The 27,972-nt window shown below is 33.9% G+C and overlaps 4 protein-coding genes across 6 annotated transcripts; 1 reads left to right on the plus strand and 3 right to left on the minus strand.

The window, feature by feature from the left end:
• Positions 1-1,293: 1,293 nt before the first annotated feature.
• Positions 1,294-7,718, minus strand: LOC142637942 (protein GRAVITROPIC IN THE LIGHT 1). The gene is made up of 3 exons (XM_075811920.1): positions 7,496-7,718; positions 7,004-7,060; positions 1,294-2,869 (listed from the first exon to the last, which is right to left on the minus strand). The coding sequence occupies exon 3, from the start codon at positions 2,804-2,806 to the stop codon at positions 1,538-1,540; it is 1,269 nt and encodes a 422-aa protein (XP_075668035.1). The 5' UTR covers positions 2,807-2,869; positions 7,004-7,060; positions 7,496-7,718; the 3' UTR covers positions 1,294-1,537.
• Positions 7,719-10,508: 2,790 nt separating this feature from the next.
• On the plus strand, positions 10,509-14,274 carry LOC142639042 (uncharacterized). Its single transcript, XM_075813136.1, has 3 exons — positions 10,509-10,623; positions 11,906-12,113; positions 12,568-14,274. The coding sequence occupies exons 2-3, from the start codon at positions 11,914-11,916 to the stop codon at positions 13,037-13,039; spliced, it is 672 nt and encodes a 223-aa protein (XP_075669251.1). The 5' UTR covers positions 10,509-10,623; positions 11,906-11,913; the 3' UTR covers positions 13,040-14,274.
• Positions 14,275-14,546: 272 nt separating this feature from the next.
• LOC142637944 (uncharacterized) lies at positions 14,547-20,277 on the minus strand. Of its 2 annotated transcripts, none has more exons than XM_075811923.1 (3): positions 18,487-20,277; positions 17,550-17,739; positions 14,547-14,961 (listed from the first exon to the last, which is right to left on the minus strand). In XM_075811923.1, the coding sequence occupies exons 1-3, from the start codon at positions 20,221-20,223 to the stop codon at positions 14,834-14,836; spliced, it is 2,055 nt and encodes a 684-aa protein (XP_075668038.1). In that variant the 5' UTR covers positions 20,224-20,277; the 3' UTR covers positions 14,547-14,833. The 2 variants fall into 2 exon arrangements, with proteins under 2 accessions (XP_075668038.1, XP_075668040.1); XM_075811925.1 differs by lacking the exon at positions 14,547-14,961 and adding an exon at positions 17,815-17,863 and having other exon boundaries at positions 17,624-17,739.
• Positions 20,278-20,672: 395 nt separating this feature from the next.
• LOC142637943 (putative disease resistance protein RGA4) lies at positions 20,673-27,949 on the minus strand. Of its 2 annotated transcripts, none has more exons than XM_075811921.1 (3): positions 24,693-27,949; positions 23,540-23,623; positions 20,673-21,016 (listed from the first exon to the last, which is right to left on the minus strand). In XM_075811921.1, exons 1-2 carry the CDS (start codon positions 27,627-27,629, stop codon positions 23,591-23,593), a joined length of 2,970 nt encoding a protein of 989 aa, XP_075668036.1. In that variant the 5' UTR covers positions 27,630-27,949; the 3' UTR covers positions 20,673-21,016; positions 23,540-23,590. The 2 variants fall into 2 exon arrangements, with proteins under 2 accessions (XP_075668036.1, XP_075668037.1); XM_075811922.1 differs by having other exon boundaries at positions 20,673-21,104.
• Between the last annotated feature and the right edge of the window lie 23 nt (positions 27,950-27,972).

Genomic DNA, 27,972 nt, shown 5'->3' on the forward strand with positions numbered 1-27,972 from the left:
ATTATAAATGTAAAAATACTTATAAAGTTAATATTTGTAATTCTTTTTTGATAAAGCTTTCCTCCAAATTGGGTTACAAGAATCTCCCCTAACTCATTACATGACGGTTTATAAAACCATTTAGATGTATTAACTCACATGAGTCATTACATCAATTAAACAAACCACATGACCATGAAATAGTCAATGCCATTAAAGGTACATGAGGAAGGTTTTTAAATTGCTGCATGGTGGATTGAAGGAAATTTCTTTCAAACCGATTTGGAGAAAAATTTAGTCTACCTTGTTATCATCAAATAATAAAATAATCAATAATGAGTTAATGAAAGTGTTATATTCTATGAGTGCTAATTATTGTTGTACACAGCTTGTTGCACACAACCATACACATGATTTCAATTATAATTATGAAACGGTCAAAATACGATTTCAAATATGTACTGTGTATCTATCACCATTCTTCGACAAAGCTTTGACCAAGAACGACAACTTGGGGTCATTCGCTATAATTTATTCCAAGTTGTTGCATCAAAACCCAACTGAGTGCCAGCGATGCCCACGGCAATGGTCCTCTAGTATTATAGATAAAACTTGTTTAGCCAACAAAGTATTGAAACTACGGTTCAGAGATTCTAGAGACATAAATGTAAAGTCTTAACAATATAGTATGTAGTTTAAAGCTGTATTGCAAGTGGTAGCACCTCATCAATCACGTGAGGAACTAAAAGTGATCTCTCAGCATAAAACATCAACGAACTCAATCAAAGATTCAAAGTCAATCTATTGCATGTGGGTCTCGTGTAATGTATAATAATGAACCATTTCCTCCCTTTTTTTTTCTAATAGATTCTAACAGATAAATACCACTTTTTTTTTTTTTTTGGATAGGTACAGATAAATACCACATGATTCGCCCAAATCCTATTTGTTTGTATTATGGACTGAATTTTCATCCAAACTTGAAAATCTTCCAACCTACTATACGTGCATTTAATCATATAACTTAAGTGTCCATTTGAAAACAATTTCTCAAACTTTTTGTTATAAATATTACAAATAAAATGAAAATTTAAGTAAAATAATAATGTAACTGGCGTAAAACCCGCATATAATAGAAAAAATAAACAATAAACTGACTTAAAAGTGCATTACAAACGGGCACTTAATAGATAAATTACTTGTTTAAATGATTTAATGAGTTTTAAACATCTTATTAATAGTTAAATTAGCATTTGTTTAAATTATTTAAGTCAAGATGGTTTTTTGATGCAAATAGGGTTGGCAAACATGACCTGAACAGTGAAAGGAAATTTCCTTCTCCCAAGGTGATGTTCGAGTAGCACTTATAAGATTAACTAAACAAATTACTACATCTACTTCTACAAGAACTCACATCGTTATAAACAAAAGGAAGCTCCTTTCAACAAACAGCCAGTAATCACAATTACATAAGTTAATATAATAGGAAAAAACAACAGACCATATTAAACACACAACATACACATCTGGACAAAGATTAGCATAGACACACTTTGAGTTATTCAGCAACCTTCATGCCTGAGAGATAAACTCTACTCTGAATCACACTGCCCCCAATCCAAAAACCAGGCATAACCATTAGTCCAACCTTGGGCTTTTGATCACTTTCATCCATTATCAAATTCTTCACAACACTATCCATATAAACCTCTGAAAACTCACTCCCTCTCTTAACCTGAAATACCTTGACATTGGGCTCAAATGAATAAGCCAGCCTATGCAAAAGCCAGATGGATTTTGCCAGTTTTAGAAAAGCTTGGTAAAAAGGGGTCCTTGGATGTCCACCCCCCATTACGTAATTTCGCTGATCAAGATTTCCAAAGAAGGATGCCTCCATCTTTGGGTGAACCACCACTAGGTACTTGCTCCTGCAAAATTTCCCAAAAATCGAATCTGGATTTTGCCCTAGTACATCCAACGGATCCATCTCCCTTAGAGCAAGAAACTGCTTGAAGAAGCCATCTGTAGTGACCGTTAGATTGTCTGCTTTGATGGCGAAGCTTTCTTGCTGAAACCCACTGAACATTCTCTGGCATATATGAGACTCAAAAGCATACTTTTTATGAGCTCTCTTTGCATAAACAACATTAGGTTCAATTGAGTTAGCTGCAGCATCAAGATCCCACCCGGCTGCTTTCATCATGTTGATCAATGGCTTAGAAAAATCATGAATAGCTTTGAAAGCAGCTTCTACAACAGATGTAAACAGATCGGGGGTTAGATCTATAGGAAAAAATCCATTTTCATCTGTAGAACTTTCAGATTCTTTTGTTGACAAGCCCCTAAGCTTAAGATTCTTTTCCAGCTTTCCCCGCCTCTGGCATGCCTCCTCAATCTGCTGCTGCAACTGATTAATCTCAGAATCTTTGTTCTGAATTTCAGACTGAAATTTCTTCACCATGACCTCATAGGTTTTCAGCAGGCTCTGTTGTTCTTGGATCTCTGCAGCTAAGCGAGAATCTTGTGGAGAAGCACATACTGATTTGGGGTTGTGCTCCCTGTAAAAGTGCTTGAGTTCAGATAGGTTCTTCAACTCAGAAATTACTTGTTTATCAGCAGCTTGGATTTTTTCAGGGTCATAGGGAGTATGAGCAGCTTGAAGCTGGATGTAAGCTGACTTCAAAGAGGAGATGTTCGTAAAAATCTTGGATATCAGGGCTTCCACAGCTTCTGGTTTCTGATTCATGGCCTCTTCCATGGGTTGTGGGTGGACTTTCTGACTGTTGCTCTCACGGAGTTGGGAGTCTTTTGCTCCAGTGGGTAGCATAGCTACTTCCAGCAAGGTAATTTGAATAGGCTTCCTTCAGAGAAAACACCAATGTTACACAACCTGCAAATTTCCATAAAAGTTCTATTGGCATCAGCTGAAAATTGATAGTGTCATAAAACAAAAGCAAAGAAGTTATTCAAAAAAAAAAAAAAAAAAAAAAAAAAAAGGAGACTGCTTTAGGATCACCACAAATACAGAAAAGTCTGCTTATAGACAAATACATTGAACAAATCTCTATTTCTTCAATATGGCTCAAGAAAGATTCTAGCTGGCTTAGTTCATTTAGAAAGATTAAAATAAAAATCCAAAAATGTAACAGTACACAGTTGCACGAGCTGCCAGAGGATCTCATGACCCTAACGTACCAAATGTTATTTTTGTTATGTGACAAGACTGTTCCAAAATCAGAAAAAAGCATTATGTGGGAATCAGTTATCAGTCTCCACAAACTAGGAAACAGTAAAAACAGAAGTCAAGAACAAATTTAGAATGTTCTCAGACTATGTAGGTACCACTCCCAATTCTGTAACTGGCAGAATGCATGCAAACCCTGCAATATTTGCTCGCCATAGATTATATGTGTGAATCCAAGGTGCGGTTAATCATCTTGATGTTTTTCAGAAATTGTCAGAACTAGGAATACTGAGAGTTGACCTCGATCAAAACAAATCATTTTGGATGATTGATTGTTAAAGCACTACTAACAAATATTAAAATTTTACAGTACCGAGTTGCCAAGAGAGTATCAGACTATATTTAAAATACACAGAAATATAGAAGTGGTAACTACAAAAATAAGCAAATACCTTGGACCCAAAATACTAACATATATATAAATAAGAATAACTTTATTGCAAAGAGACTACTTCAAAAAATAAAATAAAAAAACATCCTAAAGAATTACAGTTGAAAAATATTTACATATAAATTGACTCTATGAAATTTTGAATAGAAGTACTATCTGTGAGACCCAAAGCACAGGACCACTCATAAAGAGAACTAATGAAAGATGTTAGCAATTGATTTGATGTGCACTCCACATCTTCAAAACACTAACATATACTTGAAATTGCCACTGTATATATCTGTACACATTACAGGTTAGACCTATCACACTTGATTGAAGAAAGGTGAACATGTAGCAAGAATTTCAATAAAAAAGTTAAAAATTAAAAAAAAAAAAAAAAAAAAGCTCTCACTACATAGCCTAAGGTATTTTTCAAAAATGCAGGTATACTCATGTACAATGGTCACTTCAGGCCTTGAAGCATTTGCACATGTTGAACACATCCTAAAGAAGCACAGTGACCACAAAGGATGCTAATTTCCAACATAACAGAAGCTCTCAATGCCTAGAACCACTGACCAAAGTTTTGGAATCTCAAGGTGAAATCTAACAGATTTCTCCTCTATTTTTTCTTCTTTTTTCCCCCCCTTTTTTGGGGTAAGTAAATCTAAGACTACAGATTTCAAAGTGCATTATTTATATTCCCTCTTATCATCACTTTTTTTTTTTATATAAGTAAATAACTTCATTGAAAAAGAAAAGATAACAATACAAAGAAAGAAGAAAAAAACAAAGACAAAAAAACATTAAATACAAAGAAGAAGAGAGCTAAGGAATAAAGGAATAGAGTCACTAGATGTGAGTCCCCAAGGACATTTAGCACCCATCTTCCAAAGGACATTTAGCACCCATCTTCCAAGACATAAATCTCACGTAAAAGGAAAGAGTGGAATTGAATTGCTCATACGGATGTAACTGATCCCAAAAATGAAAGTTATAAGGAAAATAAGGGGAATGCAGCAAGAACAATTCTAATGGCAATCGCATACCCAATGAGAGAGGGAATCAAGCCTCATAAAATTAAAAATAATTTACATTTGACATAATTAAAAAGCATGTAAGACTGTCAATGCAAATCCAAGATTCCTATTCAAGATATTCCTCATGAAAGCCATAAGAGAGGTCTCTAACCATGCAAACTCCAAGATGACTCTTCAGCATGTGTTCACCCATACAGTGTTATCAGGACAGTTGAACACCAGTATCTGTCAACACTCTTTGATTCTCAATGCAGCCAATGTAGTTGCAAGTACCAAGCAAAGGCCAAGCTCTACTTAGACAGAATTGCTAGAATAACAACACCAAATCTAAAATACAAGAAATGACCCTCACTTGATGCCACATGACTTTTCATGCATGCTCCAGGTTTAAGGAAGCAGACGCCTATACTGAAACCATACTATTTAGTAAGTTAATCCAGATGTAAATTGACAACATAATAATATAAGTTGTCTGCCCCCTAAGAGACATTTTAGTTTTTGGTAACCATGACTGGCCAACAAATCACTTAAGTTCTAACCATCATGGCCTCTCCACCTATCTTTTCTTTGTGACACCACACCACCAAATTTTCATCAAATCTCATAGGAAACATTTGAGCAGCATGAATCAACTAAGGTAATCAAGTTCTTTTTTTGATAAGTGACTAAGATAGTCAAATTCTTTATGTTCCCAGTAATTTTCCGGTGATTTAAGTACATGGTCCCCACAATTTGTCAACTAAATCACAGTAGGTTCATTTGTACTGCAGCTTTGAGAACTACTTTGACTTTTGATAATTTACGTAAGAGGAAGATGTTAATTATGGATTGGTGTTATATGTGAAAAAGTCATGGAGAGTCGGTAGATCATCTTTTATTACATTGTCTTATTGTTTTTGAGTTGTGGTCTATGGTGTTCGTATTATTTGGTCTATACTGGGCAATGCTAAAGACTGTGGTTGAGCTCCTAGCATGTTGGCAAGGAAAATTTGGTCACCATCGTAATGGTGTTTTATCTGGATGGTTGTCCCTCATTGTTTGATGTGGTGCATTTGGCAGGAGAGAAACAACCAGTGTTTTGAAGATTCTGAAACAACTATAGCCAACTTAAACCTTTTTTTTTTTTTTTTATAGGTAATAACAAACTTTATTGATAACAAAAGTACAGTGAATTTACGATAGTAAACTCACTGCACTTAAAACTTTTCTTCTTTAAAACACTATTGGATTGGATGTCTATCATAGGAAATCATTCTATTTTTTTGGTTTATTATTTGATGGATGCTTGTAATTTGTGTATTTGATTGTTTTGGTCCCCTATTGTATACTTCCTGTATACTTGGGTGACTCCTTTTTATGACTTCGAATAAAATTTTCTTTAATTACCAAAAAACAAAAATCACAGCAGGTTCATAATCGAATCACTACTCAGCAAGTACCTCCCCTATGCTATAACAAATAAACCACAACAGATCGTGATTACATACATTACCTACAAAAAGATAGACTCCTTTTGAAACCACAAATTAAATTTTCTAACAAGTATTTGGATCATCTGAACACTTCTCAGAATAGACTTCATAATAAACTAGCATTTATACTGACCACATCAGAACAAGATGCTAATGATGCAGCTAAAACACCATGCAAAGCATGACAAACGCAGGTGTTTAACCAAGACCAAGTATTTGGATCATCTGAACACTGCTCAGAATAGACTTCATAATAAACTAGCATTTATACTGACCACATCAGAACAAGATGCTAATGATGCAGCTAAAACACCATGCAAGGCATGACAAACGCAGGTGTTTAACCAAGACCAATGAGACAGCTGGTCTACATAAAAGAGGGTATCAACATGTATAGAACTTAGAAGATTGATTTCTGTATTATTGCAAAGTAAACTTGGCCAGATCCACACTAGATTTTGCATATGAGAATGCCTTGACACAAGTTCAGACACTCTACAATCTTGCCATTGCATTTAATAAACCAATGACCATTTAGTGGCAACATGGGAAATGATTGACTTCAAACCATAAAATTGTGTAAAATACATAGTGATACTAAGTCAAGTTTTGAATGCTGTTAAAGGAGTTGAAGCAATTTGTAAAACTTTCACACATATAACCACAGAACTTTTCAGATACAAATGAACCTTGTGATGAGTGAGTATAAGATAAAATCTTAGAAGGAAATTACAACTAACAGCTTATGTTAAGTAAATACTAAATACCCAAAATGTAAAAAAAAAAATCCTCTCTTTTTTTTTATCACTTAATAATAATAAAACAAAGCCAAATAAACAAGCCAGATTATACAAAAGAAAACAAATATAAAAACGGAATGAGCTGAGCTGCTTACCTGAAAAGATTGCAAATCAGGCACAGAATTTGTCCAGCAAACATAATACTCTTTGACCTAAAATTTAACCCAGAAAACAAGAAGAAACAAATAAAATATAAAATATAATCATTCACAGAATAAACATTCATATTCTAGTGTAGACGAACTTTATTTCCTCTGTCATTCATCGTGAATTTTTAAGTAGACTCCAGCAATTAACCAAAAAAAAAAAAAATTTTAAAAAAGAAGAATAATGTTAAATCCTCCGTTTGTTTACAGAGAAAAAACGCAAGAAAATAAAAAGGGATATGAGGAAGACCCAAAGTCTAGAACTTTATATTAAAAGGACCCAAATTGACAAAGACCCAACTCTCCAATTGTGGAAAAAAGAGTAAAAATACTAGCTTTGGAGTAATTTTTTTTTTCCCACAAATTTTCTTGGGAAACAAACAAATCAACAAAATTTTCTCGGGAAAGAAACAGGGAGAATAAGGTGAAGTATTTATTTACCTAATCGGACATTTCGCCGGAGATCTCGCTCCAGAGTAAAGACACAAAAGTAAAAGCAGGGCAAACCTGGTTAAGGTTTTTTAGACAAAAAAAAAAAAACAATAAACAAAAGTAAACCCTAAAACAATAGTATAAAAGAAAGAGAAAACTGTAATAATGAATTCTTTTTAACTTTTTCTGTACTCTTCTTGCTTTGCTTTTCTTTTTCTTTTTTCTTTTGGCTGAGTTAAAATTTTAAAAAATAAAATATAAATATAAATTTTCTATGTTTTGTTCAACTAGTTTCAGATAAATCTGATAAAGTATAAGGGCAAGTCAGATTTTTTATTTTTTATTGTAAAGGAATCAGAGAATAAGGACAACACTGTTTGTCCCTTTTTTCAAATTTTAAAAAAAAATTTCATGTTATATTTTATTTTTCTTTTAATTTGTATTTTAGATATTTCTTCTTTTATAAATTATATTCTAGATCTTTTGGGACCTAATAAATTTGGCTCTCTTTGTCAACGAATGCAGTTCAGGAGTATTAAATTATTCTGCCTTTTTTGCTTTTTTTTCTCATGAGCACTAAATGCTTCATTGATAATCAAATAGCCAACACGTTTTTAATATTTAATGATTTTTTAATAAGTTTTTAATGATACAACAAAGATGCTTTTTTTTTTTTTTTTTTTTTTAGAATCACAAATATGCTTTGTTATTACTTTTAAAATTATAGTGTTTAAAATGTTATTTTTAAAAAATTTAGAATTTATTTTATTACTTTTGAAAATGTAATGGTGTCAAAATTTGGGTTTTGAAAATATCGTAGACATATCATTTCTTTTTAATAAAACACTGTCTTACCAACTTACACAATATGTTTTTGTCATGTAACTTATGATCATTTTTTTTTTATATATTTTTTATCTATTTTATTGTCCAGGTTTATTATTGGTGCAATATATTATTATTTGTGTAAAATTGAAATGAATATTTTATTTTATCTTATTTACATATTATTTTAATTAACCGGTGCACACATGTAGGTTTTTTTTTTTTTGAGAAACACATGTAGCTATGTGCAAGCTAAATAAGTGCCGTTTGATAAGAAATTTCTAATAATGTTGTTTAAGTTTTGTGAATATACATATAAGTGAAAAAGTATGTAAAAAACGTATTATAGTGTTTAAACAACAGTTTTCATTGTTTAAACACCATTACCAAATGGGGACTAAAATTCACATAAAAATTATGAATTCTCACATAGCCATTATCCTTTGAAAAAAAAAAAAAAAAAAACATTAGTAGATCATAAATATCAAACAAAGAAGGAGATGAGGAATGAGATTAATTTGCACACCATACTCAATGAGAGACATTATCTTGCCGCCATTACAAACATGTTATGTGTTTCAAAAGCAATCTTTTGTTTTTTTTGTTTTTTGGAAAAACCAGAAGCAATCAAATATGCACAATAAAACAAGAGAACATGGTTTTACAAATAATTACTAATCATTAAATTCTTTATAGCCAGTAGCTAGTTGGATAAGTCAGATATTTGTTTTTTCATTCTACTTGAATTCTTGGTTAAAAAAACTCTCCTTTTCTTTCCTTTTTTTTTTCTTATTTTTTTGGAGAAACGTAAAAAAATTATTAAAAAAAAAAAAACTAACCATGGCTTCATAGTTCACGCAATCTAGTTTGTAAAGAGAATGGATGTACCATTAAACAACACCACACAGACAAACAGAGTAAAAATAACTAAGAGGGTAATATGCTTACAATGGGTGTTTTTCTTCTCCTTTTTTTTTTTTTCTTGTTTTAATAATTCAATAATTAGAATAATAATTCAATAATTAGAAGGGAAAGAACCCTAAACATCTTTATTGATAACATCATAAAGTAATAGTTGACCTACAAGCTCCTTTGGTAAGCCAAAAAAAAAAAAATCATTTTCTTAAGTTTTTTGAGTTTATCTTAATGGTTCCATGTATTTTAAAAAATAAATTAAAAATTCCCCAATTTTAATAATATTTGTAGTAAATACATCATCAACAAAGCACATTTGCCAGCTAATAATGCTAGTTCATCTTGTTAATTAAAGATGCCCCCTTCAAACTCAGATCATTAAGCTAAACAAACGAAGTCTTAGTTCAAGTTTAAAACTTACTAATGTTCAAATTGTTTACGAGGATCCCAAATGTTCGATACCATAACTTTTAATTTGGACATCCAATTGATGCAAAGCTTTGCACCATTGAAATAACAATTTAAATAGTACATGTTTATGATGATTATGAGGAACAAAGTTTAGCTACAATCTTGGTTGTAGCTAAGTTGTTACTAATGGCTACAATTCTACTCAATAACTTTTTATTATATATAAATTTTGAAAAATTCATCATTGGATTACGTTTTCTTTTTATATTCATCATGCTTGTAAAATATCCAAAAGATCAATAGCTATATTATCAATTAAATGCTTAAATTTCAATTTACTGTTCTCTAAAATTATGTATTAAAAATAAGTTTATAAATCAAATAGTAAATAACATTCAATTGGCACAAAATTTAATATATATTTTACAATCATAATAAACATGCAACTTAAAAGTCAAAATTTCAAAATATATAGCTCTGTTAAATTTTGTTAGTGAGAGTTATAGTCATTAGTTACTACCAAATTTTGTCTTTGTTCTTCAGAAACCCATGAGACCCCAAACAAGCTTTGAAAGTCAATGATAAAATTAAGTATAGTTTCTTAAGTGTACCTTAAGTTTCTCAATTAAATTTAATTGAAGCGATCGTATTTGATTATTATTATTTTATTTTTTTTATAATTAATTATTATTTTAATTAGTGCTAGATAAGACAAGGTACAACATTTGAGGAACCTTACCCAAGTATTGTCCCTAAACCCAAGTCCCATCTTGTATAAGGTAAGTAAACGGTATGTCGTTCAAACGGATAAGACAAATATTTCTATTCCCCATGACAACTCCAAAACGCTTCTGAAAACCAAGTAATAAGAGAAAAAGAAAAACAACCAAAAATAAATAATACAGAGAGGAAGAAGAAACGCAAAGCTGAAGCTCTTCACAGTTAAAAACTGAGTCAGAGTTCGATATACGCAGAGCTTTTCTATTGTAAGTTATTTATTTATTTATCTTTTACATTCTGGTTTTTGCAAATCGAATTGGCTGTAATATACCCAATGTTTTTCAATGAAAGTTCCACATTTAGCAATCTTTTAAGTGGAATTCTCTTTTCAGAATGATTTTCAAGAAAACCCAATAGCTTTTTTTCTTGAATGAATCTCTTTATTGGGGTTATTTACTTTTGCTTTTTTTTTTTTTGGTTATCGTGCGTTTATTTTTTCTAGCTTAGTGGGCAAAGCCCAGAAAGGAATGGATGTGAAAATGTCCCAGAATTCAAAATCGTTTGAGAAATTTACAAGTGGGGATTAAAAAAAATCAGTGAAACCAGTGGAAAAAAGCAGCTCAACTTTACTTATGTTAAAGTTTAAAGAAAGGAATAACTATTAGACTTTGAGAGTAAAAAGAATGAGAAAGAATACAATAATGTGTGTGTGTGTGTGTGTGTGTGTGTGGCATGAGACTTGGAAACTACTAGACCAACCACTTGACATTGGCTTTCTAATGTGTGTGTGTGATTTGAATTGCTTTTGATATGTGAATGCATAAGGCATCCCAATCTCTTGTAACATACAATGGAAGGAAGTTTTAACAAAGAAATAACAATATAGATTTCAAAAAATTTTGTTGGAGGTAATAATTTTTTGAAAGGAAAATGGTGAATTTGTGTGAGTTTGAAAGTGGTAACACAATACCGCTGCTGTTTTGACAAAAAGTAAATCCAATACAGACCTACCCCGTTATAAGATAAATGGGCTCCACATTGGAGGTTATAATTTGTTGAAAGGAAGAATGTGAATTTTGAGTGGCAGTTGTATTTGTAATAAAATCTGCAAGTTTGGGAGTGGTAACACAATGACTATATGGTATCCAAGAAGTACAGTGAAGGTTGTGTTAGCCACTTATTCATTAGGGCTCAAGCTTTTAATATTAATGCTGCTGATCAGGGTGGATAACATTGTTCTTTCTGTAAATACATTCTTTGCTATGATCATATTGTTGGCATGCTATTTTATAGGTGTTTGCATAAATAGAGGACTAGCCTTTGCACACATGCAACGACTGTCAACACTTTGTTTGGCACTAATGAAATGTAACAAAATTTTGAAGTATTATCAGAATAGTTATTCTATATATAGATGTCAAGTTGTCAACTTTTTCATTGTTTTCTAGGTGCCTGCAGTTATATTACTGATTTTCTCAATGTCTTCTCTATTACCTAGTAAACAGTTATTGCAGGTTTTTTTTTTTGATAAGTAACAGTTACTTGCAGGTTATTTCATGTTAATGGAAATTACATTCACATTGCCTAACTGTCAAAGAAATGCTATGCTTCCATTAACTCCAACACAAGTTGTCGGATCAAGATTTGCCATCGTGTGCATTGCATCATGTCTTCGTCAAACTAATGTATTTGGCCAGAAACTCTGCTCTGAGTGCAGTTTCTTTCCTGTAGCCAAACCATCTTTAGTCAATTTCAGGTAAGTCTCTATGGCGATTGATGCTCAAATTTAATGCACTTAGTGTTTTGTGCTGCTAGGATTTGTGGGATATTTCATGGGGTACTTATTTGTTGTTTATCATCAAAAGATAGTGTGGCATATTACTATTATATACTTCAAAATTGGTAGAATGTTGTGCACATACTTGGCGATTCCTTTGTTTGCTTGAAAATATAGTTTTTTTCATGTACTTGTTGATTTGGTGCTCAACCGACTGCCATATCAAATACTTATTTCCATGTAAAAAATTCTTATTCAGTTAAGACCATCTATTTTCTTCTACTTCTCTCTCACTCAGGTCCTGTTTGTTCTTCAAAATATAGCACGGTCCTGTTTCTGCAAGGGAGAAGCTCTTTTTCTCTACATGGCAGATATTGCAAATTAATTAAAATGTCTCTGTGCGTAACTTTAACTTTCTGTTTGAACTGTTCAGAAGGATGACTTGGTCCATTAGGAGCAATGTGGATAGCAGCGGATTTGATCCTTCTCCCGCAAATAGCCCCAATGGCAGAACGCGTTTAATAAGGGCCTTTCAAGCTATTCGCACCAAGGTAAGTGCAAAAATTCGGGAGATACGGAAAAATCTTCCAATGAAAATACTCTTTTTCTTGGTGGGGTTTTACTGTGCAACTGCCTTTGCTACTGTTATTGGGCAAACAGGTGATTGGGACATTCTATCTGCTGCCTTGGCTGTGGTTGTTGTTGAGGGCATTGGGGCCCTCATGTACAGGGCTTCTCTTCCTTTAGTGAACAAGATGAAGAGCCTGATTACCATGTTTAACTATTGGAAGACTGGGCTTTCCTTAGGTCTCTTCTTGGATTCATTTAAATATGGAATGGATGACTTTTTTGGGTCAATTAACCCCTTTAATTTTGAAATAGATTTGTTCCACATAATCTTGTAACACTTGGCTCTTCAAATGCGAATTTTCTGGCTAAGCATAGTGAAATGATTGGAAAGAGTCAGGACCTGAGTAATATTGCAAACTGAAAGCCGTGGAAAGAAAATGTGGGTCATACGCATACGTGTTGCTCATGAGTCGAGGCAGTATGGATAAGCCTGATGACATTGGATTTAAATGTGGCATATTTTGGGGCAATGTAGACCATGCAACCAATCCATGAAGAGGGAACTAAACTAAGTTGAGCCTATGTTTAGGAGTCTGCTCCCTTTTGCCAGCCTTTATGTTCATTTCTGTTTCATTTTTTCTGAGAGTACAAACGTTGCTTGGCATCAGTGGAATTATACCGCTATGTTTGTCCATTCTGCTGCAGCATTAATTATCACATTGCTTTGCTCAACATGGTCCATCTTACACACAAACACTTGGGCGGGTTCTTGCAGAAATAGTAAGTTTCTAAAATCGATCAAGCTATATGTCTGCCCAGCTCATGATGTTAAATCTAATGATTGACAATACCCATCATGTGATCTGGGAAGAACCTGAGATAATTTCACATGAGATACGGCAGTGTATTTGTTTGTCCTGGTTTTGTTTTTAGGGCACTGGCCTTCAGTTCCTACATTACACAGAGTGACAACTTACAAGAGTTACTAGCTAGAAAGGCATATTTGCTCAGTTTAACCATCAAAAGAGCAGATGTCACAGGCCTACTATAGCATATACCACAAGATGTTTTCCAAGGTAGACCAAGTTGAGATTGAGGCCTTATCTTAGCATGGGTGCATCTAGAATACCCAAAGACAAGAATCAAGGCTGCCTCCCAGAAATTTTAAACTTGAAGCCTTAAATTGGTTGTTTTCCCCTAAATCCATGTTGTCCTTTGACAAACAGATTTGTGAAAAGGTTGTTTTGGTTTAGTCTTATACTTGAGTTGTATTGAATCTTGGTTTGATGACATAGTTTTGATGCTGATGAGAATTACTGTTTATTTTAACCTATATAATTTTTTCTTAATACTACACTCTCTCTCTCTCTCTCTTTCTCTCTCTCTCTCTCATGTAATGTGTGCACGCGTGCCTGTGCAGCATCTAGTATTTAAACTTGGGCACCCTCCTACAGAACTTTTTAAACCTTGAATCAAATAATAAGTGGAATCCAACACCTTTTTCCACCATCTAGAACTGAGCTTTCCTTTGTATCCATAGGCTTATATCAGTGTTCTTTTTTATTAAAAAGAAGAAGAAGAAGAAGAATAAGAAGAAACATATCAGTTTGTAAGTAATGTATGAATTTTCAGGGGCCTATCAGTGAGCATAGTCAATGGAGCAAGCGATAGTAAGTGGGCAAAATATTGGTTTTAAACTGCGTTCTCATATCACATTCCTCTCATGTTTAAACTCAAACCCAAGTTGCATTCCGTATGCCATCTACAAATTCCATATCTGAATCAACAAATAGCCAGAGTTTTGTTTCCAACTATCATCAAACGAAAAAGTTAAATGACATTGGCAGCATACTTACATTATCAATATTATTTTCAAGTTGAACCTGAATAAGAACATGGAGGATAGAGCTGAATTCAACTTTACATCAAATACCATGCAGCTAAAGCCATTAAAAGACTATTAAAACAATTTACAGGCATGGTCTCGTACAAAAACCTTAGACAAATGTGAAGTTCTCTATCATAGTAAAACCTATTTGGCGGGAAATTTGTTATTTATATCAATTTTAAGGAATGTGCAAGTGTTAAAAAGTCTTAATTGTGATCCAAGCCTAAAGGAAAGTCTGCAATCAGGTATCAATATTAGGGCCTGGATATGCTGGTAGGCTCATAATCCGCTTGTCCAGGACAGGAGCTCCAACAGTGAAATGATAGAGACTTTGAAAGTTTGATCCTCTCAACTTGAGGGTCTCATGCACTGCAAAACAAACCAAAAAAAAGCAGTTTTTATGAATACACTTCTAGGACCTGTAATATACAAGAGGTCATACAATGAGAGTCCCATGACATACAATAACAAGAGGAACTTTTTTTAACTATATATGAGCAAAGATTGGGTCCAATGCTCTTATACATTAGATCTATGGAGATGTGGACACGTGGCAAGTGTTTGACATGTGTCTGCATCCCAACAAGTCCAGTTCTCCTACTTTGGTTAAACTTTTTTCTTTATATAGGTAAATAGTGGGGAGGGGAGAGGTGGGGTTTAGACCACATAAACCACAAAGGATACCAACTGGGCTATCACTTGAACCCCACGTTTAAAACATAAATTTTCTAGACTAGCATGACAGTTATGGAGTTAAGAACATTTTTCAGATCTTTTAAAATTTTAAATAAATTTCTGTGTAATATTGGTTTTTAACACTCAACTTGAAAGAAATTACACCAGGAAGTGTATACTCATTGCAATGGCAATCCAAAAATGGTTCTACTTAGTTCAGATTCTAACTTTCTTTTGTAGGTTTTCCCGTACCTCGTGCTGCCATTCTTTCTCAAAATTCTCACCAACTTTGATAATCATTTCATCATTTTCCAAATTCCTTGAACATCATTTTCATTTTTTAGTTATAATTTCTTGAGGGGAACAAATCTTATGCATTCTCAACTTTAGGCTTGGTACCCTTTACAGAACTCATAACACTAAATGAAGACAAGCCAAGGCCTTTTACTTCTACAGTTCTTCGAGGCTTATAATCCTGTGCCACCTGCTCATCTATGAAAATTTTCTCTAGTTCCTATTTGGAATTCTGTAGAGTTATCATGTGGAGTTAAGTGTCTCTAGAGGAACATGCTACTCCTCTTATCTCCACAACCTCACCTTCCATCTTACTCTTACAAGGAGGAAAAGTTCAATTTGAGATAACAGTTCATTGGCTCAATAGATGTACATACATAAATGTGATAACTTTAAATGTCTTGAAAGACTTTTGAGTAAAACCAGTCTTTCTTTGTGAAATATGGAGCCAACTTAGTTTTAGGTCATTTATTTGTTGTTGTTGTTTGTTCTCATTTCTGTTGTTGTTGGTAAGTAAAAAAATTTATTCAAATAAAAGAATGACAGCCATTTGGCTGATATGTGACTGGATAACTGGCCACCAGTATGTTCATCTTTATAAATTTAATATCACATAGTACCTGGAATAGATTCATAGTAATCATTAGGAAATGTAAATTTTGAGCTTATTATGACTCTTACGTAGACAATGACAGTTACTCTTATACAGGCATGGCCTGAGGCTTTTAGAATTTAAGACTCTGGTTGAAGTAAGCACCAAACAGTTGGGAGTCATTTTTCAGCATGGTCGTTGTGAAAGCCATCTCTTGCACACTTGGGAGTAACTCATATGTCATATGAGAGAAAAACTGTTTAGAACTTGGAAGAAAAATACATGCAAGGTAGATTGCTCTGGGACCTAAAATTGCTAATTCACAAAGTCCATATTCCAAAGAATGCTTCCAGGTTCAACTACTTTGAGTCAGGATTCTATAAATCCCAAGTTGTCTTTATACCAATCATATGAAATTACAACACATCACCTATGGTGAACCACAAAATTTCATCTTTTTTCTGGTGCAGTCTTCATAGTGATAATTTTTCAACCATTTCTTTTATTAGTCCTCGCCACATGAACCAGATTCTTGGTTTTCTCACTTGATTATTGTATTATGAAGTCCTGAGGGGTTCAAGGGGTGTTTCTTTTACTTGGTGAAGCATTTGGGGAGCTATGGTGCCTCATAAGGTCGCTTTTTCACATGGACAACAACACATGGTAAGATCTCGATACTGATTGTGGATTGGTGTTGCATGTGTGAGAATAGTGGAGAGACTGTGGAGCATCTTTTGCTTCATTTTTCTGTGGCTAGAGATGTGTGATCTCTTGTGTTTGCTTTATTTGGAGTATCTTGGATTATACCCAAGATGATAGTTCAAATGCTAGCTTGTTCGCAAAGAAGGTTCCATAATCAAAGGGGTGTAAGAGTTGAGTTTGGGAAGCTGCTCCTTTATGTATTTTGTGGACTATATGGCAAGAAAGGAATAGCAAGAACTTTGATAGTGTTGAACATCCTATTCACGTGATTACTTTCCTTATTACAGTCTTTGTATGATTGGATGAATGCCTTAGTCAGCGTTCTTTGATTTTCTATATTCCTAGAATTTTAGATTGTAATTGGTTAGGACTAGTTGGTACATACCCAGTGTAATCCATCTAGTTCTTTTTTAATAAATTATTTTTATTCATCAAAAGAATATAGTCATCGCTTAATATTTTCTTCCATGTTAAATTGAACATGACTGATTTGTTTTTCAACATCTTCTCAGTCAATGTGGAAAAGCATTTGCCTTTATTCCCACTAGAACTTAGATTTTGGTATAATCAGTCTAAATGTGTAACATTTATCTGTTTTTTGCATGAAACTTCGCATGAATTCTCAATTACTATGAACAGTTGAAACTAAATTGAGAACCCTCTGCCAAAATAACAGCGAGCAAAAGAAGTTTACCAGGATCATCAAAGTAACAGCCAATTCCAGTTGCAGAGATGCCGACAGCATGAGCTTCAAGGTACAACACCTGTCCAAGAACTCCAGTCTCCCAAAATAATCGAGGATACATCCATGTGTTCTTCTCACGCAAACTACTCTCAAAACGAGCCACCATACCAAGACTAAAGCAGCCATGACTAGCAATTTCCTGCATATAGGTGCATCAATTTTTAGCTATTGGCAAACATGCAAAAAGGCAAATCTCATTGTCAATTCAACTTACATTAAGAAATGAGGTTATTCTTCCGCACATAAATGGGAGAATTGAATAACTGATAGGTAAAGGAACAAATCAGAATTCATATTAGTCTCTGGTCCATTGAATTCAGATAAAGTTTAAAGAGTTTTTGATGATATCATTTAGAAACAACAACCACCAAACCTTAATCCCAAAATATCATTAAAAAATAATCAGTCAAAAATTTAATACACTTCTACTCTAAAAAATAATGTTTCTGCTCAAAGGGTGCAGCACATCTTCTAATCCACAAGAAATTTTACTAGATGTTTTCAAATTATTCACAGATTTATTTTTTTCCTTTTTGCCAGGAGAAAATATTGGCACACTAGTTATGTGGAAAAGGATTCATGTTGCTTAGTGTCTTGTAAATAGCTTCGGTCATTAAGCATGGTGCTTCAAAACACAAAATCCAACAGCAACTACCTTTTTATTCACTAAAAGGAAAAAATAGAGTATATGAAAATCCATATCCAATTTCATGTTCATTTCTAAGATTCATACTTTAATAGTAGTTCTTTCAATTTCATATTCATGAACTAGATAAAGTATTAAACATCAATACCCCCTTTACACATGTTTATATTCCAGTCTCTGAACTACTCTATTGATAGACGAAACATTCAAAATGATAAAACCATTAAAAATGTGACACACCTGATGGCATGATAATTTTTCAGAGAGCCTGTAATACCGAGAATCCTTCAGAGATCCTGAAGATGTATCGAGTTCATACAGAGGGAGATCATCAGGGCACCCCTCTGGTTTTGCCCACGCAAAATTAGAACTCGTAGAGTTCTTAAGCTCATGAAAATGGTCCTCATTCCTCACCAGGAAATACAGCCCTGCTGGCAACCCTGTCACCCTATGAACAAACAAAACAGCATGCACCTCAGCATCCCAAGGAAGTGCCCGGAACGGCAATGCCAGCTGTCTTCTTTGCTTCCCTCCACTTCCACAACCCGAAGGAAGGCAATGTAACAGTATCTGATAAAAAGTATCTCTGTGAATTGCAGTAACTCCATCCATATCCACTGCACTTCTACGCTTCCTAACAACTTCCCTAACCGTAAAACCTTTATAAGAACCTTCATTACGAACCCCACTACTCTTAAAAGGATCAATTTCAAGCCTATCTCCTATCACTAACGGCTTTTTCACTGCCTCAGCAGTTCGATAAATTATATCCCAACAAACATGCTGTTTACTAAGCAAATTAGGCTTTCCCTTCCACTCCAATTTAGAAAACTCCGAAATTGCAGAACTCAATTCTTTATAATTCACATCAAATTTTTTACCAATTCCATTAGGAAAAACTAATAGCAAGCAATCAGGGTGTTCAAATTCAATCTCCGGAAACTTACCCTTGACAGGCCTAGAGGGGAATTTGAATTCCGGGAAAACTTCAAGCCCAAAAAGCTTCTTCAATTCCACATATCCCAGACCATCCAAAAGCTTCACATCCCAACCAAGGCCGGCTGCAGCCATTGTCACCGCGGCAATAGCATGGCCAACATCATGATTACAGTACCGAAAGGCGCGCTCACCATACTTCCAAGCCTCTCTCCAGAAAATGGAGGAGAGCCCCACGAGAAAAGAGTTCTCAGGAAAGAAATTGGGGAAAAACCCAGATGAGATTTCGGCTCTAAGCTCCAAAGAATGCTCTTTTGGAGCATAATGCGCAATAAAAGGTGAATTAGACAAGGACTCAATTGGTGGAGCAATAATATAAGCTTCCGTGGGGTGCAAGTTACCACTACTGGGATTCACTCTGAGAGACCAGGTGGAGTATCCAGTTGATTTCCAAGCTGAGAGAGCGAGAGAGTCATAGAAGAATTGAGAAATGGTGGAATGGGAAATGGGTTTTGGAGGAGGGAGAGAAAGGAAGAGAGAGGAATATAGAGGAGCATATGCATCATCGGGGTTTTGCTGTAAAGTTTGGTTTTTTTGGGGTTCGGTTTGAGTTGGGAAGTGAAGGAGAGGGAGGAGAGGAGCAGAGAGGTAACGGCGAAAAGGGTTGGGCTGGTTAGCCCAGTCGAGGCCGTGTGGTCCTCGTGCGTAATTGTCGAAGTTGTGCTTGGTTTCTTTGTGGTATTTGAGGACTTGTATAAGGTTTTCGTTGTGTAAGTCTTCTTTGGGTTGTGATGAAGAAGAAGAAGATGAGGTGGAAATTGACATGGTAATAATGGAGGTGGGGATTAAAGTTTTGGTTTTGGTGGTGAGGAATTTGAGTGTCGAGGTTGTTGAGGGAAAGAAATGGCAGAAGTGAGAGTCCTGTGAGGTTAGAGAGAGAGAGAATCTGGGACTAGAAAGAAGTGGTGGCATTGCAATGGCATCTATGAGGTTTAAACTTTGTTCTTTTAATTTTCTTGTTATGGGGTTTAAAGACAACATTGCTAGAATCTTGTTCTAGAGTCTAGAAATGGACCCAAAGTTTTGTGTTTTTCTTTTTTTTTTTTGGATTCTTATATTTTTGGGTAAAAGGGGACTTAAAAATTTCCAACAACCTGGGAAGACTGTACTTCTGTTGTTTTTGGGCTTTCATTTCATATTATAAACGAGAGAAATGTTTGACATCATTTATTTTGGATTATCAGTTATGTCACACTAGCAATAGAGAGGAAAGGATTGGGCCAAGTAGTGAGTGGCAGAAAGACTAAGGGAGGTCTCATAAAGTGGGCTACTATAGATAAGAGGAGAGGCCAATAGGTAAACCACAGTTAGAGACGTGTTGGGCTTTCTTTTTTCTTTTTTGGGTAGAAAAAGTACTGCATTGCATTAACTTGGGTGGGTTTAAATTCCGCTTATTTTACTAAAAATTAAAAAATTATTACTAAAAATACTTTAGCAAAATATTTATTGTTATTATAAATACTGTTCACACTTTTTTCATCACTTGGCTGGTCCATGAACAATGCCATGAGACCAGCCAAGTGAAACGCAAACACAAAAATACCGCTACACAAATGCACACTTAACTTAAATTGGGAGTGTTATGGCATAGTCTCTCTTAGTACAACCCTATCGAATTAAAATACATAAGCATATCAATGTTGAAGGTGGATCCACATAAATCACAAAATCTTGACTTTGGAGAGCTCCCTTTTTTGCTAGTTTGTTCGTGCACTAGTTCGCCTCACAAAAGCAATGCCTAATCTTCATTTCTGATATCGTCTCCATAAGTTGCCTGTAATCCCAGATAAGAGAGTAGCGAGCATTGTTACTACACAAGTTGTAAGCCAACCATTCCATCACCACTTTTGGGCTTTCTGTACCTTTTTTTTTTTTTTAAAAAAAACTCTAATGACCATCATTATCTATATCATATCATATACTATATAATAAAAGTTAGGGTTAGAAGTTGTGGTTATGTCAAGTGACTTTACTAAATTGCAGAAACTTTTATAGATTTTAAAAAAATAGATATGATTTTTTTTTCTTATATTTTTCTCCTATAATTTCTAAGTTGATAAAAATCTTAATTCGATTACAATTCAAATTCTTCTTCTAATCCTTTTATTATTAATATAATTAACTACACAAAAAAGGTTTTACACTATTAGTATTTTACTAGCCGTAGGTTTATCTTGACTTCCAAATTCTCTATTTCCATACCTTCTCTTTATTTTATTATTTTTAAATTAATTAAAAATCTTAATCCTATTATAATTTAAAATTCTACGTTAGTTAGTCCTCTTTCAAGTTTTGGAGATGACAAACTCATGCCAATATATAAATCCCCAAGATATAGCCGGTATGCATTTCTCTTTTTTTTTTTTAGATGAACTTTTTTTAGGGGTTTTTACTTATTTTCTTCGGTTTCTCAAGCTTCTTGCGGTTTTTAATTATAATATTCAAACTGTTTAAAAACATAGTTAATTGAAGTTCTAAATATGCAGTTGTAGGTTGGATGAACCATTGTCTATACCTATTAATGCTACAAGCATGTCTTATCAATAAAAATAGATTAATTTATTAGATTATTCCTAACCATGAATTTCTTGATTATTCCTAAATACTTTGTTAAATGATTGTTGCAACATCACATGATTATTTTGATTCTTTGTTAAATGATTGTTGTTGTTGGCCTCACATGAATAACTAAAGAATTATTTAGATTAAACTCTTCACAGTTTACATATTTATTGCTAATATATCCATACATCTCAAGTTTAATTAAAAATTACATGTTCTAAGCTTCTACTTCTATTTTATGAAAAAAATTTACTTTTTTAATTTTTAGTATGCATCAAGTGATTGGTGAATTTTTCCTTTGGATGCCCTAATGTATGATTTATACTTTATAGCTTTTTCCTAAGTGCGTGTGTATATATATAGAAAATTTTGGGCATGTAGGACCTTGCCAAAAGGTATCACTTCTTAATTTTCATCATATCTAAATGTTAATGAAGCTATTTTCAATTAGAGATCTCCTGTTATATTAGTTACATAATTATTTACCATCTTCCATTCAATTAATTTTAGACTTACATATGATTTTTTTTAATAAAAACTTTACTTTTTTCAAAAAATAAAAATAATAAGTATGTGATGTGGGGTGACACGTACTACGCTCTGTTGAAACTAAGGAGCTTGATCCTCTGCCCTGTGGCATCTAAAGTAGGAGCGGAGGTACGTATAAGGGTGGGGCCCTCCAAAATTTTGAAATTTTTAAAAAATATATATATACAATTATTTTAATATTTTTAAAATTTAGTCTACGAAAATAAGAGTTAGCCCCCCAAAATATTTGAATTAGTCTAATAATGCTCTTAAAATATATAATTGGTCTAATTGTTATAGAAATGTGACTTTATTTTTTGCAATTCTATTTTTTATTGTAAAATATGCTCTTATATCTGTTAAATATTTGATAAAGTTTGGTATCAAACATGTTTGAATCTATCTTTTCCAACCCGTTATGTGGCAATTAACAAGTCATTGACTCATTAAAAAAATGTCACTAAAACAATACGTGAAATGTGTCTTTAGTTGCCACATAATGAGTTAGAGCAAGGAGCTTAATTTATTCCTCCAAGTTTTGGATTATTCATATTTTTGAAAATTTCATTAGTTTAATTGAAAATTTTTTTACTTACTTTAGTATAAAATTTGATAATTTGTATTTAAAATAAAAATTTTTAAGAATTTTATTATGAAAATGGAAAAAATGAATTTTATTTTTTATGAAAATTCGCTATCAAAAATAATTTTGATTGAAAATACTAAACTTTTTTTTTTTGGTGCGTATATATATAACATATCAAATAAAAAAGTGTGTGTGTATATATATATATATATATATGTGTGTGTGTATATAATAAAAAAACGCTCGTGTATATATATATATATGTGTGTGTGTGGATGGTTGTCTTGATCCCCAAACAAAAATTCCTAGTTCCGCACTATCTAAAAGTAACAAACTTAAGTCAATACAGCTAACATGAACTGCATGTACACAAACCAAGATGGTAAAGTGCAACCAATACATATTAGAAAATAAGAATTATAAAAAAACGCATCTCATAGTAAACTATTTCGGGCTGTTGGGCATGTTGTAAATGGAAATTCAAAGGATTTTACTATTACCAACAAGTTGTGCAGATTAGCTACTAAAAGTAATGAACATTGAAAAGCATAATTTCCACAAGAACGGCCACACAAATGAAGCCAAAAAAAAAAAGGGGATATCTCAAAATTGATGACTTACTTGAATAAACTGACACCAACCACGAATGTGAAGAGAAGAGACCAATACGTTTCAACCAGGTAAATTCATTGTGGAACTAGAAGACTGCAACATGAATATGCATTGCACAAGATCAGAAAAATAACGTTAAGCAAATCATAAGCTTCCAAAAGAGCAATATTTCACCAGTAGAAGAAACTAAATCATCATCAAAACGATCATACCAGACATACTCATGATTATCAAGTTGGAATTTTTTGAACTTCTCTTGATTCAAATCCAAGTTTAGTGGAAAACATAATAAGTTGGCATTAACTGGGCCACAAGACAGTATAGTGCTTCAAATCAAAGTTTACATGGTTAAGAATTAGCAATAACAGAAGTATATATATGCTTGCTTCAAAACCAACAGGTTTATCTTTGTTGAGGTCGGAATCATTGTAGGCATTAGACAGACAGAACTTCAATCAATTTACAGAGTCACTCAAAAAATTTAAGGAGAAACTAAGATGTAAATGTTTCCCTCTCTATCAAATGAATTCCATATGATTGGTTCCTTAAGCCTATAATTGATAGACACAAATTCTAGAATATATTATAAATGAAGTGATTGGAAGTTGTAATCTAATTCATATACAAAAAGCTTTCACACAAAAAGAGTACATAAAATTGCACTATTGGGATAGATTTAAATACCAAAGTTATTTATTTCTTTCAAGTGGGAATTTTTGAGAGAGAACTAAAATAATCAATTGAAATTTTGGTCAGCTGAAAGAAGAAACAAAGCAGAAGATGGAGAGAAGAAGTTATCCTTGAGTGGATCAGACTTGCAATACTAAATCACAAATAAATAAATATTAAACCGTAAATGAATTAGAAAGTGGTAGCAGTTTGTGTTGTTATCTTTATATATGCAAATTAATGAGTGAAATTTGATGACATGTTCATTTCATCGGTCTAAATAAATTTTAAACCATTTCTAATTATTTGTTAAGTACATTAAATTGAGGCAATGGATACATTTATTGACAACATAACCGAATCTAAGCAACAACATACAATGCTAGTTATCCAAATTATTCAGAAATTGAAAAAATTTCCAACCAAAAGTTTTTCAACTGATATTTTTTTGGAAAACAGAAGAAAAATCCCAAGGATAAGAAGAACAAGTTACCTCTGACTCTGAGTTAACTTCTCGACCATCTCTTTGCACATACTTCCCATCAATCTGGATGTTCGGAATGTGGAAAATCTTGGCCCAATCTTCTCCTGATCCTTTTTGGCAACGTTCACTCAAAATTGAACTGTGACGGACCTCCAATATCTGCAATGGAGCCGTTCGAAGGAAGTCTGGCAGCGACTTTAACTTTGGGCTATAGAGAATTGTCAACTGTTTAAGGTGTGGCATTATAGTAATGCAACGTTCCTCCTCTTCTACTCCTCCTCCACCTCCACCTCCACCTCCACCTCCACCTCCTCTCATTTCTCCAATCCCAATCCAATCTTCCCACTCGTTCAAATAATGAAACGAGAGAGATTTCAAATTTGGGAATATTTTTATTTTATCACATTTCTTGAGTTCATGTTCTATTCCCAAAAATTCAATACCCACCTTTTTCAAGCTCATAAAGAAAGTTATTTTTAATGATTTGAGAGATGGAAGCTTCCCCAAAGGAGGCAAACAATCTAACTGTGTGAAGCATGCGAGAGTAAGCCTTTTCAAATTGGTTAGGGGCATCATCCAATTAGGAGACATCGTGGTGCCTTGGTAATCATAAATGGATAAATTTACCAAGTCTCGAGGCGGCTCTAAGGCATTTAGAACTAATGCATCATTCTCTATTCTTCTATCATTCTCTCCGCCAAAATATAAATTCAAATCACGAAGGTATTTCTTCTTCTTAAGTTGTGCATTCTCGGCCTCAGTTACATTTGTAACATTCCCCAACCCTCTTATTTCAAGAGTCCCTTGAAGGTAGTTCAAATTTTTTAATTCTTCAAGTTTACATCCTTTGTTGTCATCCTTACCACTTACAAAGAAATATCTTAATGTTCTAAGAGAAGTCAATCTTCCAATTCCTCTTGGAAACTCCAACTGTCTGTTTAAAGAAGATACACCCAAAATAAGATGTCTTAAATTAATTAGTTTACCCATCCCCTGTGGCATTTTCTTGAACCCATCACTCCGAATATTGATCTTCAACATTTGTAAATTGCATAGATTGCAAATGGTTTCAGGTAATTTGTCTCCATTGTAATTAACTAAATTGAGATACCTTAAATGTATGAAATTTTGCACAATATCTGGAAGTTCCTTTGATTTACCATCTAGACAATCCAAAGTTAACATTCGTAACCTTCTAAAATGTTGGAATAAATTAGATAGGTTATAATCACTTCGATATAAAAAATTGAGGGTGCGCAAATTTTTTGCACTATAAATGGACACAAGATTTTGGTCCTCTTTTGCAATTTCTAAACGCAAATGGTGAGCATTTTTATAATCTAATCCCAACTCTTTGTCACTATTGATTGTGAAGCATTCATTTTTTGTCATTAACTGTGCAAAGTCATGCACTATGTCATGCATTTTACACCTTATTATCTTGCCACCATTATCTTTCACAAAATCTTGGAAGAAGGAGAGCATGGCCAAAGATTCAAAGTATTCTCTTGCTTTGATTTCCATCTCCATATTTTCTTTTGAATTGATATATCCTTGTGCCATCCACATTAAGACCAACTCATCTGTAGAAAAGAAATAATCTTTTGGAAAAAAAGCACAATATGAGAAACATCGTCTAAATGGAGAAGGCAAATCATAATAACTCAATAATAACGGTGCGAAAAGACCCCTCTCCACGTCTTCTAATTCCCACAAACTACTGTATAAAACCATCTCCCATTGTTCTTTACTTCTCTTGAAGCGCATTAGACTCCCGAGAGTTTTTGCAGCAAGTGGCAAGCCTTTACATTTCTTTGATATTTGTATGCCAAGGTCTTCTAATTGCTTACATTCCTCAGAATCCTTATCAGAAAATGCTATTTTACTAAATACCAACCAGCAATCTTCGTCAGACAATACCTCCAAATTGATCGTGCATGCACTACCCATCATCTTTGCAACTACGTTTTTTCGTGTGGTTACTAGAATTCTACTCCCTTGGGCACCATATTTGAGTGAAAGTTTAAATGGCTCCCATAATGTAGAATCTTCAGTCCACACATTATCCAAGACAAGAAAGAACTTCTTTCCCATAATTAATTCACAAATTTTTTTTAGTAGACTTTGCAATTCAATAATGTTTGGGTCACCACCTCCTAAGCTTTCAATGATTGCTTTGGCTACCTTACACTGATCAAAAGGTCCAGAAACACAAACCCACATTATGTTTTTCTCAAAGTGGTCTTGCACTTCAGGATCATTATAGGCTAATTGGGCAAGAGTGGTTTTTCCAATTCCACCCATGCCCACTAAAGAGATTACATAAGGGCTTCTTTCTTCTTCATTACCCTTGCCCAACAGAATGCTCACTAAATCACCCCTAACCTCATCACGGCCACATATTTCAGATATATCAACAAAGGCAGTAGTTTTTGGATGCTCAACTACTTCGAGGGTAGGGTCTCTAGTCGACTCAAACCCATACATCCCTCTCTCTCTTACAATCTCATCTAATTTTCTATTTAGTTCTTTTATCTTGTGAGCAATGTCATGACGCAAAACAAGTTTATGAACTTGATAACAACAAGTAGGAGAGGGGATGAAGGGGCATACCTTCTTCTTTTTCTTCACAATAGGATCATTTGCAGCAGTTTCCTCTTCTTCTTTTTCAATTTCTGATTTGATCATTGCAGTGTTCCACTCATCCAGCACGTTGTCCATCTCATAGGATACGTCCTTGAGCTTTTCTAACCAAAGCTTCACAGTATGCTCCTTCATTTGTCTCTTCTCAGCATCTTCGAGCACCGCATATACAGTTCGTAAATTGCCTTCAAGCTTTCGGACTTCTTCATCAACGCCAACAACCAACCTTAACTCTTGTTTCGCCTCTCGAGTAGTGATTGAAGCAAACTGCTCCAAGAGAACAGAAATAAGAAGTTCAGCCATACTCCGATCGAGAGTGAAAAATTGCGATTCACAACGCAAGAAAGAAATATATATAAGGTGGAGATAGGAAGAAAAGGTGGTTCACAAAGTAGAAACTGAAATTAATAGCAGCTGGTGTGCTTTGTTCTTCTTCTGTTCTCCTATATATTCAAGCTTTTCCACATCGTCAATGGACTCATTACCCACCCATCTTCTTGATTGGCTGTGTAACTTACTGGGTAAGTATATAGGGACGACTTGTGGACTGGTGGGATGTCCCACATACAAATAATCCAATGAGCAAAGCATGGAATGGCATCCACTAATCCTAACTCAAAATTTGGGGCCAAAGCTGGTCAATGAA

The sequence above is a fragment of the Castanea sativa genome, chromosome 6, assembly GCF_040712315.1.
Source record: "Castanea sativa cultivar Marrone di Chiusa Pesio chromosome 6, ASM4071231v1".
Taxonomy (NCBI): Eukaryota; Viridiplantae; Streptophyta; class Magnoliopsida; order Fagales; family Fagaceae; genus Castanea; species Castanea sativa.